The sequence below is a fragment of the Dysidea avara genome, chromosome 12, assembly GCF_963678975.1.
Source record: "Dysidea avara chromosome 12, odDysAvar1.4, whole genome shotgun sequence".
Classification (NCBI taxonomy): domain Eukaryota; kingdom Metazoa; phylum Porifera; class Demospongiae; order Dictyoceratida; family Dysideidae; genus Dysidea; species Dysidea avara.
In genome coordinates, this window is record NC_089283.1 from 16,730,978 (window position 1) to 16,751,331 (window position 20,354).

Genomic DNA, 20,354 nt, shown 5'->3' on the forward strand with positions numbered 1-20,354 from the left:
AATGTCAAGCCCCACCCCACCCAGTACGGGCTATGTGGGGCGTTAGGAGGGGATTTGAATTTAAATTTTGCTCCCAGGGGTGGGGAATTTGAACAAGCGCTCTATAGTAGCATAGATCCTTTACAGTAGTTTTATACGTGAAGTGCGAGAGAACACGTGATAAAACCGCAGCACCTCGTGTACCTTTGTCACTGTGGCTTCTGTTTTTACAACACGTTGGTTGTCAAATCCCCTTCCTATCCCCACCTCATAGGGTGGGACTATGTGGGGATTTGACCTGATAATTCACCCCCAGGTAGGGGAATTTGACTTTCTACTTGATCAAATCCCCACTATATCCCCACCCTCCCCGTACTGGGGGGGGGGGTGGGGCTTAACATTGATAGGTGCATTATATCGGTTTCATCACATAGGGATTGGAAACGGAACTCGCGCACTATAACATCCGTGTTTCGGTTTGCGTCATAGTGCGGTTGCTAAGGACGATGATGGCGAGCAGGTGTGTCCGTAGTTTGGTTTATCCATAGATTATATAGTCACGACTATATAATCTATGGTTTATCTGTTTGTCGCTAACTTCACTTCAGGATGAAGCAGTTAAGTCTCCCAGGACAAAAACAAAAGTTTGAAGAGTTTGAAAGAGCCGTATTTCGACAAATTTTCGTTAGTGACACATTGGACGTACGCTGGTGCATGATTTATCCAGTTTGTTTAGTGACTGATTCAACGACCCGTGACCTTGTACTGAGTCGTATATTTGAAAGAACGGACTTTAGATGTATTCCATACCGTCCTGCAAGTGTGTCTGCAACTAGCTAATAGAACACTTGGTCCATCAAGCCACATTCTTCAATTCCCAGTCCAGGTCATTCTATGATTTCATAGATTTACAGGAGGCCTGTATGGAAGCTTCAGTACTTACGTGGCATTATACTACAAAGTGGATAAACATGATTGATTGGTCCCAGTATGACTTCAGTTAATTACACAAGCCATTCACCATTGCTACAGAGTTGGCTAAAGGTAGCCGCACCAGTACAGCCAGACTGTGTTATGTCGACATTCCTCAGGGCAGTGGGAGGCATTCCTCAGGGCAGTGCATTGGGCCCTCTCTTATTTTTAATATATGTTAATGACTTACCATCTCAAGTCACCGGTGGTTTACTGCTACAGTATGCTGACAATACCACTATTATATGCAGTGCACCTACTAAGGATGATGTAGCTTCATTAATGAATAGTCAGTTGAAGTTAATTGACCAGTGGACCAGTGCTAATAAGATGACAGTGAACTACAGCAAGTCATCTGTCATGTGGTTTAGAGTGTCTAATAGAAGATTGCCACATGGTTAACCAGGGAAGAACGGCTGGTGCTGACTTGTTTTGAGTTTAAATTATAAATCAAATCGACAATCCCTCACACTAACTAACAAAGAAACCATACACTTTGAATATTTTAACTGTACAGTGTAATATGTGTACGTTGATTGTTGATTATGAATTACGTGTGCAATGTAGCTAGCTATAAGTGTTTATGTCACTTCTTTTGAAAGTACACGTACTGTTTAAACATAATTTGGTAGTGCATCTTGAGCTCTTGCTTGTTGGTCATCAGTACACTGTCATTTGGTGTTCTTTGATGGATGTCTAATCATGTGGCTTGGATGATTTCTTCAAAATTTTGTGTCTTATTAGAAGATTCTGTCTTTCATCCCCGTGCCATACAGCTTTGGTTTCAAAGCAATCCAACACACACTTTACACCCCCCAAGTGTGGTAGTAGTTGATGGTATGGTAAATTGATATCTAGCATTGGTCATGGGCCTACTAAAAGTCCACAAGTGTAAAGTGGTAAGCAGTAATTTTATACAATATGACAATTGATACAATAACTCCAAGTTACCTATTACACTACACACTTGATATAGATTTCAAAACAAAGCTACCTAAGCTGCTTCCCAACACAGAGAATCTGTGAAAAGTCTACAAAAATGAGACGGTGTGGCCATAACATAATTCGCTTACCTCTTGACATACTGGTGGCTTGTTTATTACGAACAACAGCCTCTTGTGGTTGCACACCCATTCCTGTTATTGTGTACAAGGCTAGGTTAACCAATTCGTCAAGTTAAAAGTCGACAAATTGCTAATAGTTGGCAAATAAAGCCATTAGAAATAATATCGCGCTCGTAACTACGGACAGTATCTATGGCGACTAACTAGCGCAAGCGAAACATGGATGATTTTTCGAGCTCGTTACGTCACATTGGGAATTTGTACAGATACGTCACGTGAGTTACTTCCGTTTCCAATCCCGTTGTAAAGTTTAGCAATCTCGTTATGTACAGACTTGCTCAACCACAAAATTACGTCATACAGGAAACTGGGTTGTCACGTGATCACCGCGCAAAGTTCTGCGTACGGATCGAATGACCTTTATTTAAAGATTTGTTTACAGTGGAGTGGATATCTCGCTAGTCTGCTAGTATAACAGGTGACTTCAAGCTACCCCTATATCTTGGCTTCTGCTTCATGGAAGGTATTATAAGTAGTCAGTATAGTGTACTGGTAGTTTAATAGTTGTGTATGCCAAGTAGTACTTTCATTACATGGACTCTAAGTAGTGAGTGAGCCTTGAGCTAATAATGTATGGCATTGTTGTCAGGTGGTTACAAATCAACCAAGCTTACCAACCAATGCCATGCATTCATAAACTGTAACATTACTGGTTATCTGCACATGGGACAATGTTGGGATTTGAACTTTGATTAGTACAAATGCCTGCTTTGTGCTGTTGCTTATACCATATAGGTGAAGCGACATAGCCAACCCGGCTGGTTAGAACATTGGCTTGGTAATTGCAGGTTCCAGGTTCGATGTCCCCTCCTCCAACTGTAAGTTGCAGTTTCCTTGAGCAAGAGACCTACCTAAGTATGACTGTATAACTGGGACTTGGGGAAGCTTATGTCACTTAGTGGTGTCGGGGTTATGAGTTCCACAGGCATTTACCGGTTGCTTGCGAAATGTAAAAACAAAATCACGTGCACATTTCACTTGAAGATTTTAAATTTTCTGATGAAAATTTGTGTTCTGCCTATCATATATAACAATCAGTATAATTATACATCACGTTTTGCTGGCAAACTGTTAACTACAATCCTTGCCATATAGTTCAAGATATTTGTATCATGGGTCACCTGTTTGATCATGTATTTGTTCTTACTACATTTTTGCAATCAACCTAAAAGTTGGTAGAAACGTGATCAGTGTCCCAGATGATTGAATTTCACGGCTTGTGTTGTACTCTTCTTGATACTTTCCATGAGCTCTACACATTGTTCTTCACTTTGTCATTTAATAGCACTGTTGCACAGAATGTTTAGAAATTATGACTGGTATTCATTTGATACCTGGCGTTTGTTTAGTAGAAAAATTACTTGTATCCTCCCTATTGTGTTGTGCCTTATACTGATTGTTTTATTTTGCAGAGCATTAAAACAAGATGTCACAGAATTCACCAGTTTGAACAATCCTGATGTAAGTGTGTATTATTTGTTTAATATAATATTTTATAAAAAAATAAGTGTTGATCGTACACGATATGGCCATCCTAAAGTATTACCAGAACACTTAGTAATAGTCTTAATTTATCGAACGTTCCCTTAACTATGAGTATTTAATATTTTCCCAGCATATAATGTTGTAGATTTTGCTTTCAAATTAATGGTGACCACATCCTCAGTAGCAGATGGCTAGTTTCCAGCCCCTAGTATGTGTCTGTGTGTGTGTGTGGGAGGGGGGGGGCTTAAATTAAGCTCCTTACTAAAGTCACCTCTATATAAATTGCAATCACTGGCTATTTGTTATGTGTAATCTTATTTAATTTTTGGCAATGTGAAACTACTACTACCTAGGAACATGTGTTTACTGCTTAATTTGGTGCAGTCATAAATGGAAGTACTGGTTATAACTTTGGTTGTGAATTGTCACATTTGTACGTTTGGTGTGCTTTAATGTACATTGACATGGCTGTAAATGGGTGATACTTGCATGATTTATCTGTTCACAACCTATAACAAAGTCCAATTCATAATTTGTAGTGAGAGTATATAATAGAAACCAAGAGTATTGAACGGGTGTGTTACCAGTCATAAATGATTGCATGAAGTAACATGGATATTTCAATAATTGTTAGTTTATAGTGCCATGATAGGTTGCTGTATTTAGCCCAATTCAGCCAGTGAAAACGTGATAGCATTAAAGGGAAAATGGCTAATGTTAAAGTTCTGGCATTGCCAAGTGGATCCCTGAAGGCGTGGCAACACTCTCATTTGTGCAGCCATTGTTTTAGCGAGCTGGGGGCAATAACTGTTGAATACTTGGTTGAATAACACAGAAAACTGGCGAACAAAGGCCTTTTGCCATGTACACATTTCAAATTACCATTTCACATAAATGAACAATTACTGAAATATCCGTGTTATTTTATGCGATCATTAATCACGGGCTAATACACCGTTCGACACTCTTGGTTTCTATTATATACTGTACTCTTGTTTGTAGCTGGCAAATAATATATATATTAAACATCCATTACTCATTGCAAGGAGTATTTCGGGTTACCTTGGACTGGGACTATGGTGTTTATCATTAGTTTCCAACAACTCAACATGTTGACTGGAGGGTCTGGTTCACAAAATCACCATATTGTTGATTTTTAGTTTAGAGAAGCAACTGCTTTCACAAGTAGTGAATGTTCTTCTTCATATTACTGTAGGTGCTAGTGGCACAGAGATACTTGTATTGTTGGGGTGACATGTAAAGTCCTCAAGATACCACTGAGGTAAGTCTATTGTCACAAAGTTTTAGTGATGTATGTATATACCATATAGACAATCAAATCATCAATCAAATATCATCACTTGTTCTACCCAATGCAGCCAAGTAAATTTCGAGTGAGAATTTTAGTAGGAAAATGTCAATCTACATACATCATCCTTACTAGCCTGTACTGAATGAACTGAGGCAAAATAAAGCCCAAATATATGCTTTCAGAGTGATCTGAAATGTTTCTGAGAAGTTAGTAGTAAATCTTAAATTTGCGTTGATTAAATGATTCACTGTTAGGCATTATTTAGGCCTAAAATAGGCTTATGCCAACCATCACAGCTGCAATATGTGCATCGTTGAATTACCCCTATTATCTAATGCCTTACTCCACTGTTCTAGAAGTGTCAATTTGTGGGTTTGTGATGGCTTCCTTTGCTGATTTGATTGTTTTCTGTGATCCTTACCAGAAGCTTTGTGCCTTTGGGAGCTTTGTGCCTTTAACACTTCTTTTCACTCCATACAGGTATCTACTGTTCGAAGGAGCTACTGCATGCTGTCTGCACTGAAGGTTATGGGAAGACAATTAGTTTATATATAAAGTGTGTATACATTCTAATTGCTTACTGTTTGTCACTTTAGACAATGAGTTGTGGATATTGTTACTTGTTCACACCTGTTTCATGTTGTAAAGTGGGTCCACTATGCTGTAATGATTTTTAACGTGCTGAATCTCAATAAGCAAACTTATCACCTCAAAAATTTCCTGTTGCACTCTATGGCAACGTAAAATCATTGGATCAGAGTTTTACCTTCAACCTTTCCTGTAAATATTAAGATTTTATCCATTAATATGCTACATCCAAATCATGAGCAAAGTCAGCATAGCTCGGCAATATAAGTGCATAACTGTTGGAAGAAAATTGATTTTAAGACTTTGGTCTATCAGGCTATACTGTAGTACGAAGCAACCAGGCAAGATAAAGACTGGTGGATGCTCATCCTGGATTATGGACCGGCAGACCTTGGTCTGTGAGGGGAGAATTGGTAGGTGGAGTAAGCTTGACACAGGATGAGCATGGAAAGACACTATTGAATCTAGTAGATTTTCTGTGAAAAAGAAAAGACATGAGAGGTATAGAAAAGGCAAGACTTGCAGCACAATTATTTAAGTGGCAAGATATGTAATTTCATCAAATGTACTATCCGCACATTCACCAGATGTGTAACCTTATCACTTGGGGCATAAAACGTCTGACTACATACACAACATAATTCATACACAACTGTACTTTTTCTGTCTATGTTACAGTTATGGAACTACACACTAGTCAAAAAATTTACCTAGGCTCAAACAAAAACAGGCCACAGGCCCCAATACTGAATAGCATTGCAGTCAGTTATAGATCCGTGGTTCATATTGTTTCAGTATATAGAGAGACATTAGCAATTACAATACTGACATGAGAGTTAATATTCTTGCTGTGGTAAATATTATACTGATGTACATTGCTCAACATTTGAGTGTGTGTTGCAAACTAAAATCCCACGTCTATATATTATAGATTATTCCACAAATACCTATGTAAAGAACAACATTGGTGCTGTAGATGCCTACAATCAAATTGTCAGTTACACAAATTTACAACTTTACAAATTGATTGCTGTCTTAAGCTTGACCCTATCTGGACATCTGCAGCATCACCAAAGGTTCTTCACTGTAAAACGGGCAGTGCTGAATGAGTACACCTGCATCCACATAGACTTCTCACCTCCTGGAATATAAATGCTAATGATAAATACAAAAAAACAATAGTGATTACTAGTGTACATAATACAAGCAGTACTGGGGAGTCCTCAGAGAAGTTAGGTCCTCAGTGGGGACCAACTTTTCTTAGAAAATATACCTCACAATATGTATTGGTACCTCCAAGTCACATGCCAGCGTCCAGACTTGCATGGCCAGACCACTTACTCTCCATCACAATGCTTCACATGATGAAAGACTGGTTAGCACAGGCCTGATGAATGCTGATTTTCACACTTTCAGCCACATAGTGACCTTTATAAAAACTAAACATTTTGCCTTCATGCAGAAGAAGCATACAAGCCTAACTGCTTGTATAGCCAGTAGTGATTGCTTCTTGGAAAAATGGTTTGTCTCCAGTTAGGCAATATAATAATGCATTCATGGGGTAACCAATGAGCAGCCAGTCCAGACTGTTCAAGATGCTTTTAATCATAGATTATGTGAAGTAATGATGATGTAGAAGTGGTCTGACCATGCAAGATGAAACGCTGTGACTTGAACGTGTAAACACAGGGAAGTATATAAAATTGAATAGTTGGATCCCGCAGGTCCTTGGTCCCAGGGTTCAGCACATAATACACACCTTGGGTGGGGATATAGTGCTGGTTTGTGATTAGTATCATCCATTTCTGCTTATGTTAATGTAACTGAAAGTAGTTACGTATAAAAATAACAATATTAATTTTACACCAAAGTATATCTCCATGTACTGTATGACCACAAATCAATGTACGATTTTCTGTAAAAATTTTAATGCATTACATTTTCTAAAGAGCCAGCACAGGCCCCTCATTTATTCTATAGTGTTATTGTTTTCTTCCTTTATTTTAAAGCCTAGTTAGTGCCCACCTCACTTTAATTATCATTATACAGAGGTCGGTAACACTTTATAAGCCCTATTCAAAACTATTTTGTTAATTGCATAGTGTATCTGGAATTTTACCACATAAACACCTCAATAGTCACAATACAACACTAGCTAGCAGGGATTGTTGTATTCAGATTGCGCTTTGTGTCAGCATTAAGTGATTTACTGTATTTTGTTTTGTTAAAACACTTGTAATTAGTTTTCCAAAATGAAATCTATAAAATGTGACTGGATTTTGGAAAAACGATCCAAATCGCACATTAGAAGTTCCGAGATAAACGGTTTTAAAGAATTGAAGCCAGCATAACTCTCCAAGGATAGCAAGCACGCGTATGAAATTTACACAAAAGATGCATCAATCTGTTACCTTTCAAGCCACTTCCAGTACTTGTAGCTGCTTGTACAGTTTCCCGCCAAATAAGATAGAAAATCTGAGCAGTTGGACGAGCGAAGTAGTATCACGAGTGCTCAAAAAGGGGAGGTGGCGGGGAGGGCAAGAGATAGACCTCAAAATGGAGGCAGACCACGATTGGAGTCCAGACAAGAGATTACAGGGCTGTGCTGGCTCCTTAGTGGCTGATATGTAGTAAAATCAACAGAGAACACGTCTGGCCAACATTATAAGGCTGTCCACCAGTAAACCACTGACTCTTGCCAAGCCAGGTCCTTCACAAGGCCTGAAACCGCCATTTGAGCACTCCACACCACCCAGAAAAGACGTGTGTAAAAACCAGCCTCGTGTAGTTTGAGTAGTGCTGAGGGTCAAAACTTGTAGTACGATAGTGTAGCTATCCACTGGTGGTCTTAGTTTGATTTTGCCTGATGTGCGATTTGGATCGGTTATGTAAAATCTGGTCACAAATAGTGTTTCACTTGTAAGATTGTAACACTAACTAGGTATACACTTTAAACAAGTGATCACATTTCACATCGTCCACTCATTTTAGTTTGTCCCAGAAAACAACTATTTGTATTTTAATGGTCCTTAAATTGTTTCCTTCCTCCTCTGATCATACTACTGACAATTTTTGTAAAAAAAGCACTGGATAGACAGTTGCTGGCACTGAAGTTACTTTTGTTAAAATTATCTACAACTACAAACCTATATAGGCAATGCAAATAACCATCACTTAAATCAAGCTCCCTACTAGGGACGCCCAATTCAGTTCCATGTAACTTAGAGTAGATGGGTATTCCTTGTTACGGAGTATGTGCAATTTAGAGCATGGTCCTCTTAATATGCACAACACATATATACTCCATTATTTTGAGAGCAAGAAATTCTTTATCATTCTATGCTGGGAAGATTTTTAATGTTCATAGTGAAAATAAGTTTAACTGTTAACCATTACAAAGTGTCCAGAATATGCAGGTGTCCTTATTTTCAAGTATCCTGGTTAACAAATTCCACGGTACATGTATACCATATTTTTTGTATAAAAGCCACATGCAAATAAACTCTTGTCTTGATTATAAGCCAGGGAGTTTCCAGCACACTTTGAAAATAAATACCGGGGCCTGCCTGATTCATTTACAGGCTGTGTCAATACTGCTAGGAAGGACATACAAGACCGGGCTTTTTATACAAAGAAATATGTACTGTACGGTAGTAATGACATTTAGAATAGTTGGATCATTCAACACCTACAACTTTTGTTACATTATTATGTTCATGACTGCATATAGTTTATAGTAAAATCACAAACAAAATAATACACACTTACATCAGCTGCAGGATTGTTCAAACTGGTGAATTCTGTGACATCTTGTTTTAATACTCTGCAAAATAAAACAATCGGTATAAGGCACAACACAATAGGGAGGATACAAGTAATTTTCTACTAAACAAATGCCAGGTATCAAATGAATACCAGTCATAATTTCTAAACATTCTGTGCAACAGTGCTATTAAATGAAGAAGTGAAGAGCATTGTATAGAGCTCGTGGAAAGCATCAAGAAGAGTACAACACAAGCCGTGAAATTCAATCATCTGGGACACTGATCATGTTTCTACCAACTTTCATGTTGATTGCAAAAATGTAGTAAGAACAAATATATGATCAAACAGGTGACCCATGATACGAGTATCTTGAACTATATGGCAAGGATTGTAGTTAACAGTTTGCCAGCAAAACGTGATGTATAATTATACTGATTGTTATATATGATAGGCAGAACACAAATTTTCATCAGAAAATTTAAAATCTTCAAGTGAAATGTGCACGTGATTTTGTTTTTACATTTCGCAAGCAACCGGTAAATGCCTGTGGAACTCATAACCCCGACACCACTAAGTGACATTAGCTTCCCCAAGTCCCAGTTATACAGTCATACTTAGGTAGGTCTCTTGCTCAAGGAAACTGCAACTTACAGTTGGAGGAGGGGGCATCGAACCTGGAACCTGCAATTACCAAGCCAATGTTCTAACCAGCCGGGTTGGCTATGTCGCTTCACCTATATGGTATAAGCAACAGCACAAAGCAGGCATTTGTACTAATCAAAGTTCAAATCCCAACATTGTCCCATGTGCAGATAACCAGTAATGTTACAGTTTATGAATGCATGGCATTGGTTGGTAAGCTTGGTTGATTTGTAACCACCTGATAACAATGCCATACATTATTAGCTCAAGGCTCACTCACTACTTAGAGTCCATGTAATGAAAGTACTACTTGGCATACACAACTCAGTATTAAACTACCAGTACACTATACTGACTACTTATAATACCTTCCATGAAGCAGAAGCCAAGATATAGGGGGTAGCTTGAAGTCACCTGTTATACTAGCAGACTAGCGAGATATCCACTCCACTGTAAACAAATCTTTAAATAAAGGTCATTCGATCCGTACGCAGAACTTTGCGCGGTGATCACGTGACAACCCAGTTTCCTGTATGACGTAATTTTGTGGTTGAGCAAGTCTGTACATAACGAGATTGAAAGTTTAGTATCGTGGATTGCGCATCCGTTGTCATAAATTTTTTTTTGGATTCGACCAAATAGCCAATCAAATGTGAGGACTTCCATTCAAATTTCGTTCTCATTGGTCCAATTTCACGTGACACCATAGACATTGGTGACCACGGATGCGCAATCCACGATATATCTATGGTTTCATCTGCCATGTGAGTTCACGTGAACCGATCACGTGGTTTTTTTTTTTTTTAACAAAAGTGACGCAGCATCCGAGAAACATAAAATTAAATTGTGATGGCCTTATTCATTGTTGATTACGGCATAACGCGCACTCCATACAAAAGCCTATATTGGAGAAATTGATTACGCAGGTGGACAAATCCCAAAAGTACAGGCTGTTATCCCGGCTCCACCAAATCCCCAAAACTTGGTATCATTGTATGTGTTGAAGCGTACTGATTAAGAATCCACCCGTACTGAGAGTTTAACTGGTAATTTTACAGAGAAGTACTCGAAAAACCTTGTTTTTCCAGCAATATTTTACGTACATGATGATGCGTAATTCACCAGAACAAGACTCTTCTCCCCTTCCTGTTCGTCTCAGAGCAAAATCTAATATACCAAAAGACTCGCCTGACATTAACGAGTTCGATAAACCAAACGGTGTTTCCGTAAACTGAAGTATGCGGAAGTTATAGTGGTTTGTTTACGAGGTGGTGTAATTTTTACCGGAAACGGGCAAAACCTTGCGGAATCCGGTAAATTTGACATTAGTTTTGATATGCTGAGTAGCTACTATTGAAAACTACATGGACAAAAAATGCTCACCTTATTGTAACTAACATGTGCTGGGTCGTTTCTTGCAAAGAGAACATAACATTGTAGTGGCTATATTGCAAAATAATCTAAAAATTGGCATAAAACACCAAATAAACATATTTTGTAGCAGAAAACTAACTGCACCATCGTATTCGTCACCCCCAGAAACGATCTGATTGTTTGATCACTCACTCGTACGGCAGCAAATTGATTGTGCCAACTCTCCAATAGAAGATTCAAGTCACGGAGAAAATTTTATGCAAAATTTATGGAATTCCGGAATCGCTAGAACAAGCATAAGTTGAGGTAACTTATACCAAGAGTTAATAATAGTGGAGCCCCTCCACTATTATTAACTCTTGCTTATACCATAGATACATGCTATCTATGCTTATACACAACCAAAACAGTAATGGTTCTTTGCACGATAAGCATATAGCAACAGTGTGGGTATACTATGTGACCACTGTCATTGGTGTCTATATAGCATCCATACATAGCTAGGTGATCATAGTTCAGATTACACCAAGTATTGTAATTAAGAAATGAGCAAATTCCAAACAGACAACACCTAGCTGCTCTACAACAACAGATAACATAGTTACAATGCATGGCTTTGAATACCAAAAAGTTTTGTAAAGAGCTGTGGTAAACATATATGCTACAGTGTGCATACACTGAATATGCTCAGTGCATGGTCGAACAATATTATGCAGACATTAGCTCCAGCTTCAACACCATCATTAGTGTAGCGTATTATTCAATAACATTTATGTACACCGGCATGAATAGTGAGCAATACCATGAGTGTATTAATTCTTACTAATACTACATGAATGTTGCATACACAGAGTTTGAGTACAAACATGACAATTGAGGTCCTTAACTTTAAATCAATTTATTGTGCACTATCTAGTCACTCTCATGATCACGATGTAGCTACTTTTCTGTAGAAGATAAATACTGGTTTGTGTACTATTGACCACTGAGCATAATGTACATACATTGTAACCATGCTCTTTACAAGACTCATCAGTATACAAAGCCATGTGTTGTACAGTGTGATTATCTGTTGCTTTGGTGCTCTAGCTCACACCTTCTTGGTTATAATGGTGTAATATATGTAATCACCTAGTTATGTATGTGTGCTATAGCATCCAATTACACTCATTGGATGCACAGTTACCACATTAGAATTAAAACATTTCATCTTCTAGTATACGACTGCTCACCTCTATATGAATACAATTAAATGTGTTGGTTGTTTACATGATTGCATAAATGTAAGCAATGATATGATTCCCAGCTGTTATGGCTCCTTTTGGCACATGCCTAGACTGCATGTTGCTAGGGATCAAGCCACCACTGGGTCTGGGATTTTTCTGCATTCTTCATGGCAGTTATATATGTTTCTGTACTAACAGGCTTTAATTTAAGCCTTCTCACAGGTCCCTAGTGGGATAGCATCCACAGAAGTAAAGTCAAAAAGAATTTTGGGACCCTACACCTCTACCAAAAACAACCACCATCAGTTGATGGAGGTTGATTACTACCTCAAATGGCTGTGTTAAAGAGAGCCACATTATTAATTAATACTGTTTCACTATTAAATGAAGAGAATGAGAGGTGGTATGAAAATGGTGTGATAAGTGATTTGCTTTAACAGTGAAAGTACATCACTCATTGTAACTAAATTCTTCGCTATTGACAATGACTATATATCTACTAGTCTAGAGAATGAAGAATAAAACGGTCAGCTAAGATGAATGGGCCTGTAAAGGATACTACTGATATAACAGGTTGAAATTCTTATACCATAGCTACAGTGCCATAGACAATATGACATGAAAAGTGAAAGTACAAGGACCGGAGTTACAAGTGAATGCCTACTAAGACCATTCTTGGAGCCAAAACATATCTGATAGCTACATATTAGGAACAGACATGATAGCTGTTAACAAAAGTATCCAGTTAAGTCTTCTGTGTATGTATTCTCCTGAAATGTAGCTATTATATAATGTTAGCTCCATTGTGATCATGAGAGTGAACGGATGGTATACAATAAGTTGGCTTAAAATTAATGAACTCAATTGTCATGTTTGTATTCACAAACTCTGTGAGTGCGTGTATCCATATTCAACACACCCATGGTATTACTCATGTGTACATAAATGTTATTGATTAATATGCTACACTAATAATGGTGTTGAAGCTGGAGATGATGTCTGCATAATATTGACCGACCACTGTGACTGAGCATAATGTATATATATATATATATATACACTGTTACCATGTGTAACTCCACTACAGCTCTTTACAAGTATACAAAGCCAGTATGTTTATCTGTCGCTTTAGTGCAGGTATTGTCTGTTTGAAATTCACACCCTTCTTGAACACAATGGCATAATATGACCACCTATATAGTTAATATGTGTTATAGCAACCAATCACAGTGGCTGTGCATAATATTATCACATTTAACTTGAACTTTCATTCTTTCCTGCACACTATATTTCAACATCATCTCCAGCTTCAACACCATTATTATAGTGTAACATATTATTTATGTATACACATGAACAATGAGTAATACCATGCATGAGTATATTGAGTAATTAATATACGACATGAATGCATGCACTCACAGAGTTTGTGAATACACTAGGTCCAGTCATGGATTTTTTCTCCTTTCTCCAACTTTTCAAACACACCTTAAGTAGCTAAAGTCTTTGAGCAGGCTGTAGGACCAGGTGTCCTACAGACCTTCAGCACTTGTGCTGTAAAGCATTAATAAATAAACTAGTGTCCATTTGGTTCTACTTGGGGTACTTAGAGATAATGAGTTACTCTCTAGAATTCCTATGGATATAATTACATGAAAATAACAAAGAGAAAACATCCTGACCATCTGGTAGACTCCTGTAAGCATTCGAGTGTAAATCGGATGGCTGCAGGTTCAAGGCTACCTAGGTCCAGTCATGGATTTTTTTTCCTCCTTTCTCCAACTTTTCAAACACACCTTAAGTAGCTAAAGTCTTTGAGCAGGCTGTAGGACCAAGTGTCCTACAGACATTCAGCACTTGTGCTGTAAAGCATTAATAAATAAATAAATAAAACAAACATGACAATTGAGTCTATTAATTTTAAACTGACTTATTGTGTGCTATCCATTCACTCTCATAATCACAGTGGAACTAATACATATATCATAGCTACATTTCAGGAGGAGAAGATTAATACCGGATACTTTTGTCAACAGTTATTATGTCTGTCCCTGATATGTAACTATCAGATAAGTTGTGGCTCTAGTTCCAAGAATGGTTTTTGCATGTATGCATTCACTTGTAAGTCCTTGTATTTTCACTTTTCATGTCCTGTCATAGTATCTAGCACTGTTATGGTATAAGAATTTCAATCATGTATAGCTTTTACAATTCAATTATTACAGATGAGGTGGAATGCAAACTTGCATGGCTACTAGCTGGTTTCCTTGCATAGTTGTCATCTCTCCATAAAGTAACGTCAAAGCTTTGTGGACTGCTACAATATACAGGATCACTACCAGATATGAACACATAGAGCTTGATAGGTGGTATGTTATCAACATTGCCACAGATAACCTTTATTAGAAATCAATGTACTACGTAGGTAAAGCAGCTCTTTGTTCATCAGTGAATGGGTCACCCAATGTTCTATTATTATTCCACCAAAATCATATAATTATGTCTTAGAGGTGAAGGCCATGAAGCAAGCAGCAGTTGGACCAATTTGAGCTCCTTCAAGATGCCCTTCCTACCCACAAGTCAATTCCATTTTTGTGGCCACTTGTACCATCATCCTGTCTAAGTAGATTGTCTACACTGTTAAAACAGGGGAGTACAATAACTATGGGGAGTAAAACATTTTACTCTGAAAGGGGAGTTCGGATTACTAGGAGAGTAACAGTAACCCACTAAGGGTAAAGAGAACTCCAAGTAAGTGAAGGCACCAAACTGAAGAGTTCCCATTACCAGCTAGCTAGTAGCTAAGGTGAACTCAGTGAGCCAGTATAGCCACTGAGGCCATATAGCTGAATGAACCACATGCAGTTATAGCTGTCTCACTATGATATGCTCTCCATTAACTAGCCAGTTCAATTCTAGCCACTCAATGTAAAAATGAAAGTAATTATTTAGGCTTCCTTTTCAATGGCAGCCATTTACTCAGTGTCATGTTTTATTTTACAGACTAACCAAGACATAGTGAAGGAAACAGACAGTACGAAAGCAGGAAGACGAATTGTTACTCAAGAGTCAAGAATATTTTGAAATACGTATGTATAATTATTAAATACTATTTCTACTACAAGCGCATTATTTAGAGTGAAGAGTGTTACCATAGAAACGGCTTCTTTAACACAACAGAGCCGTGTTGAGTAGTTGAAAGCGGTTTGCTTCTCTGAGGAAGTGTAGTGCTTAAAAGGTGATACTAAAGTGCTTACTTGTTCGTGAATATTCCCTTTTTTTAAATTAATTTTTTAATTTAATTTTTTATTTTTTTTTACAAATTAATGACATAAGATAAAACAGTACATAATAAACAAAAACAAATTATCTTAAATATGGGCCTCAGCGACCTGCACAGCAATCAGTGCCTCAGCAATGGGACAGCGCAAACTGGACCTGGCACCACGAATGCACATAATTGCAGACCTCAAAGAGAAGCTCAATTTACATCGCCATCCCATCACTATTCCATAGGAAAGACTGTGCTTTGCACTCAAAAGGTTGGCCAATCTCTTATAAAACTGAGTAGCAGCATCACCCATTCCACCAGTAGTAGTAAAAATTAAGGGAGTAAATGAGGCATTCTCTACTTCATGAACCCGTTGTTGGTATTCACGTCTCTTTTCCTTGTCATGACGTCGGTATTCAGAGTGTAGGGGTTGATTTGAGGGTACCGGCACTAGGGTTATTTACTGGACGTTCACTATCTCGTTCAATGTTTCTTCAGGTACGTTTGAGCTCATATCTGAGGCGTCTCGTGTGACACGCCGGGTTTATTAAACTGGAAGTCATGATCACAACTGCTCGTGAGGGTTAATTGCGCCTTATCGTGACACGGCAGAAATAGTTCAAGACTCAGGGAAAGAGAATAAATTCGGCCCGGTGGACTCAGTCGTATCACTGACTAGTACGTACAGTATTCAGCCCATCCAAGCTCACCGCTAACTACTAGTATTCAGTGTTTGTAAGAAGTTGAAGACTTGAGGGAGGAGAGGAAAGCCACCTAACTTAAACATGGCTTACAGATCATGTCCGTCTGCTTTCAGTTGACATTAGCAGCCGGACACAATGATATTCATGATTGCCTGGTAAGGTTAGTAGCCTGTATCATTGTCTGTCTTTACATAATTACATGCAGATTCACTGGAATTAACTAGTAAGATGTATCATCTGCAGTTAACAAGAATCTTTATGATAGACTACAACGTACATTGTGTGTCTTCGACTTCATCAACTTTCCAAGTTATTCCTGTAAGGAGATAATGTTTATAGTTACATAAGCACATATTTACTTTTTTAGCATGGATGTCTCAATGTCACTGAGAACATAGAATTTAAACAACATCCAGTAAGTGTGTTAACATACAGTGACTATGCATCACTTTGTAAACATATATTACAGGTGCCACAAGAAATCAGTGAACAAATAGACAAACAAAATGATGAACTCCAGGTAGCAAAAAGTGCTGTTTTGCATGATAGCAACTGTACTTACACTACCAATGCTGCTGGTCTGGCAGAATTGTTTTTACAACTTTGTTTTGACGTACCTTCAGCCATACAGGTAACAAGTATGTGATTGTTGAATATTTCTTTACTATATATACTGCTATTTACTACAGCTGGTAACATGTCATGTGGCAGGCAGTAACTCCAGTGAAGTGGCAGTGAAGCGTCGTTTGCTGATGATGAAGCCTTGCTACTGATCTCTTTTTTCAGTGACTTTCCAATATTATAAAGCTGGATATTGTAAACATTTTGTTACAGTTTTGCTGTATGTCTTTAACATCATTTGAGATTTTATATGGAGTAATTTGCAGAATTTCATGGAGTAAAGGAAACGCCTTGCATGCTTATGTGAACTCTCCTAGAGTAACTAAAACTCCTTACAATAGATTTTTCAAAGGGTTCCTGTTACTCCTTTGCAGGGTGTTAGTTACTCTCCACAAAAAATATAGGGGTGTTAAATCCTCCCTACACTGGGAACTCCCCTAGGGGAGTAACAGTTACTCCTTATTTTTAACAGTGTGGTTTTAGTCAAATTGTCCACCTTCTCCAAACTTTTGCCTACATAGTTGTGGTAGGATGGAAGTCCATGATCACGACCACGTTGGATGTCCCTAGATGCTACACCCTGTCCCACACCACTGCCATGTGTCAACAACTGTGAAGTAAAAACCCTGTTGACAAATTCATCTGCTGCTTTTGTCTGGTCTTGTAGTGAGCCACAAAGTAAAGGATCAGCTCCACCACTGTTGTAAAACTAAAGAGTGCTCAAAAACGAGTCCCACAGACCTAACAGACTAATTAACAAGGGACTATTATCATTGTCCAGATGAGGAAATGATACTGTGCCAAATCTTAATCCTGCAGTAGAAAACTCATTAGTCACAACTCAACAGTGGGACTGTCAAAATACTCTGCTTCTTTTATCCCACATCTCATTGTGGCCTGCTCTCAGACATGTCTTAATACAGCACTCTAATCCAACACCATTTCCTCATTTAAACACCTGGTATCACGTGAGAGGGATAACGAGATGCAAACTATGCACAGATACATAAAAATCTAAACTTTACTGAGCATTGTTGGAAATTGAGCTTCACTACTTCAGTGTAGGTATGAGATTCAATAATTAGGATGTAAGACTACATCTCAGATTGTGAGAATCATGCCAGAGGTGTGACAGCTGAGAGGTATGGATGATGTGGCTTTCAATATGGTAGGGTAATCAAGAGAACAGTCACTCTAATATAGCAGTCCCTCAGAATTCATACTGATTGTAATTGCACTAATAATTACTGTGTATATGTGTATCTTTTCCACCCACACATACTGTAGTGGCTATGCACTGCATGTACATGCTTATTAGTAGGTTGTCCTGTTGGTGATTGTACTTGGTTATATATGCCCCAGGCCTAGTAATAATAACAACTGCCCGCCCTCACTACCTGATTGCTCTCAAGGTGAATGGCGATGATAAACAAGGTATCTTATTAGCTGGCCTAACTTGTGAGGTCAAGCAAGAGCATAAAAAGTTTTTAGTGGTCAAATATCTCACTATGGCCACTACTAAGGCAATTTTTAAGGTCAAATTGGATCAAACCTTCCCTCTGTTCCCCTGGGAAAGGGGTAGCAGGGCTTAATATTGACAAGTGCATAACCTGCATGACCCACCGACCCAGATAGTATAATTAGTAGACTTTTAAGGGGAGGTGGGTTATCTCTAATCCATACCATATATGGTTTCTTTATCATAAAGTACAGTAATACTGTATAGTAGGGTTCATGGAGGTTTGGACCAGCGTTGAAACCGGGTCGGGTCATCCGGGTCACCCGGGTCATCCGGGTCACATTTTTCTCCGGGTCATCCGGGTCTGACCCAGTTTACAATTTATCCGGGTCTGACCCGGATTGGATCACGTGAGAAACGAAATTGTTCGTTTGACGACGTGGAACTCATAAACGCTATCGCGTAGCTCTTTCGTGAGCCACGCCCACTTATCGCATTACCAACATACGCTCAGCCACGCTCATTTGTTAGTAAGTGTAGTATGTAGCACGAAACTGAGGGTATCTATGGTGAGGGGTAGCTATTGTCAGTAGGTGAAGACCTTTTTTTTTTTCTTTTTTTTTGGTCTTCAACCTACAGCTAGGCTGAAGTTGCAATATTTACTCAACACGAATCGAACGCTCAAAATGTAGACTCGTTCGCTCACTCGAGACTAGCCGAAACGCGTCTCGGCTTTAATTAATCCGGGTCACATCCGGGTCAGTGGGTCATCCGGGTCAGCAGTAGTGACCCGGTTTCAACGTTGGTTTGGACTTTCTTGCCCCAAAAACTAGCCTCACTGTACTTTTCTACAATATTATTATTATTAACTCTTTACAGTGACCAGCACTGAAGGTCTGACAGCAACATGTACTGCGGCCTTAGGATTACCTAACCTAATTTCAATGACTCAGACTTAATGACTTTACTTAATGGCTGATAAGGTGTAACAGAAAAGGGCCAAAGTATAGGGATGTGGCGATTATGTCGGCATAAGTTTGGGCATAATACGTATGTGTGGGAATCAGGAATTATGTTAGCATTTTGAGGTGACTATAAAGCTTTAACAGTAGGAAAATCTGCAGATTGCACAATTCCATTAGAAAAGATCAAGATACTCTAATAGAGCAGTCAGAAACTCTAATAGAGAAGTCACTGAATATTATTTACTATAATAAAGCAGTCACATTGGAACGAAATACTCTAATACAGCAACCAGCTAAGAATCCAAGACCATCTGAAGCTTAAACATCAATGAAAATAGCCTGATACAGCAATGAACTGGCATTACTAACCAATTATGGTGGCATAATTTTGGGAATAATGGGCAATTCTCAAAAGCATAATAGGTGATTTTTTGAGCACTGCTCAAAAGCATAATGCTCAATTTTTGCAGCATAATAGCCTCATACCTACCAAAGTAAGGAAAAGAAATATCCCTCCAACCCCAGGATTCAAACTGCAGGTCACCCAATGTCTAGTCAGGGGCACACTCAGTCTTCCTCCAGGAGAGATGGATTTTCTTCCTTAAACCTAAAGTATTTATAACATTACAACTTGACAGTATTATAACCATGCCAAAAAAGCATTCAGAGTGACCCCAAACCTTTCCAACAAGTTTCTATGAAATTTTTAATAGTTCCAATTCAACTGACTTTGTGACCGGATTTGCGAAAAGTACCTTTTCCACACATTTTACATACCAGCAAACTAAATGATATAAAATTTGACTCCTTACACTGATTAACTTAAACTTGGTATCAAAATGCAGCCAGATACCATAGCTACACTCA

At 38.4% G+C, this 20,354-nt stretch overlaps 1 protein-coding gene and 3 long non-coding RNA genes across 12 annotated transcripts; 2 read left to right on the forward strand and 2 right to left on the reverse strand.

The window, feature by feature from the left end:
• Positions 1-1,427: 1,427 nt before the first annotated feature.
• LOC136239754 (uncharacterized) lies at positions 1,428-2,313 on the reverse strand. 2 transcript variants are annotated; one of them, XR_010693574.1, is made up of 2 exons: positions 2,025-2,313; positions 1,428-1,971 (listed from the first exon to the last, which is right to left on the reverse strand). It is a non-coding gene; the product is annotated as an uncharacterized lncRNA (long non-coding RNA). The 2 variants fall into 2 exon arrangements; XR_010693575.1 differs by having other exon boundaries at positions 1,428-1,982.
• An 84-nt stretch (positions 2,314-2,397) lies between these two features.
• Positions 2,398-5,491, forward strand: LOC136239753 (uncharacterized). 4 transcript variants are annotated; one of them, XR_010693573.1, is made up of 5 exons: positions 2,419-2,538; positions 2,811-2,893; positions 3,488-3,536; positions 4,777-4,842; positions 5,353-5,491. It is a non-coding gene; the product is annotated as an uncharacterized lncRNA (long non-coding RNA). The 4 variants fall into 4 exon arrangements; XR_010693571.1 differs by lacking the exon at positions 2,811-2,893 and having other exon boundaries at positions 2,398-2,538; XR_010693572.1 differs by lacking the exon at positions 2,419-2,538 and having other exon boundaries at positions 2,660-2,893.
• Positions 5,492-6,295: 804 nt separating this feature from the next.
• On the reverse strand, positions 6,296-10,599 carry LOC136240809 (uncharacterized). 2 transcript variants are annotated; one of them, XR_010693980.1, is made up of 3 exons: positions 10,236-10,599; positions 9,229-9,283; positions 6,296-6,601 (listed from the first exon to the last, which is right to left on the reverse strand). It is a non-coding gene; the product is annotated as an uncharacterized lncRNA (long non-coding RNA). The 2 variants fall into 2 exon arrangements; XR_010693981.1 differs by lacking the exon at positions 10,236-10,599 and adding an exon at positions 9,877-10,214.
• Positions 10,600-15,615: 5,016 nt separating this feature from the next.
• Positions 15,616-17,318, forward strand: LOC136240815 (uncharacterized). 4 transcript variants are annotated; one of them, XM_066031874.1, is made up of 6 exons: positions 15,616-15,705; positions 16,237-16,597; positions 16,648-16,760; positions 16,810-16,857; positions 16,912-17,073; positions 17,132-17,318. In XM_066031874.1, the coding sequence occupies exons 3-6, from the start codon at positions 16,671-16,673 to the stop codon at positions 17,213-17,215; spliced, it is 384 nt and encodes a 127-aa protein (XP_065887946.1). In that variant the 5' UTR covers positions 15,616-15,705; positions 16,237-16,597; positions 16,648-16,670; the 3' UTR covers positions 17,216-17,318. The 4 variants fall into 4 exon arrangements, with proteins under 4 accessions (XP_065887946.1, XP_065887947.1, XP_065887945.1 ...); XM_066031875.1 differs by lacking the exon at positions 15,616-15,705 and having other exon boundaries at positions 15,974-16,597; positions 16,912-16,962; positions 17,030-17,073; XM_066031873.1 differs by lacking the exon at positions 15,616-15,705 and having other exon boundaries at positions 15,974-16,602.
• Positions 17,319-20,354: the final 3,036 nt, after the last annotated feature.

Coding starts and splice junctions, on each gene's coding strand:
- LOC136240815 (XM_066031874.1), top strand. CDS start 16,671: ATGTATCATCTGCAGTTAACAAGAATCTTTATGATAGACTACAACGTA. Junction 16,858..16,911: donor TAGAATTTAAACAACATCCA/GTAAGTGTGTTA, acceptor CATATATTACAG/GTGCCACAAGAAATCAGTGA. Junction 17,074..17,131: donor ACGTACCTTCAGCCATACAG/GTAACAAGTATG, acceptor TATTTACTACAG/CTGGTAACATGTCATGTGGC.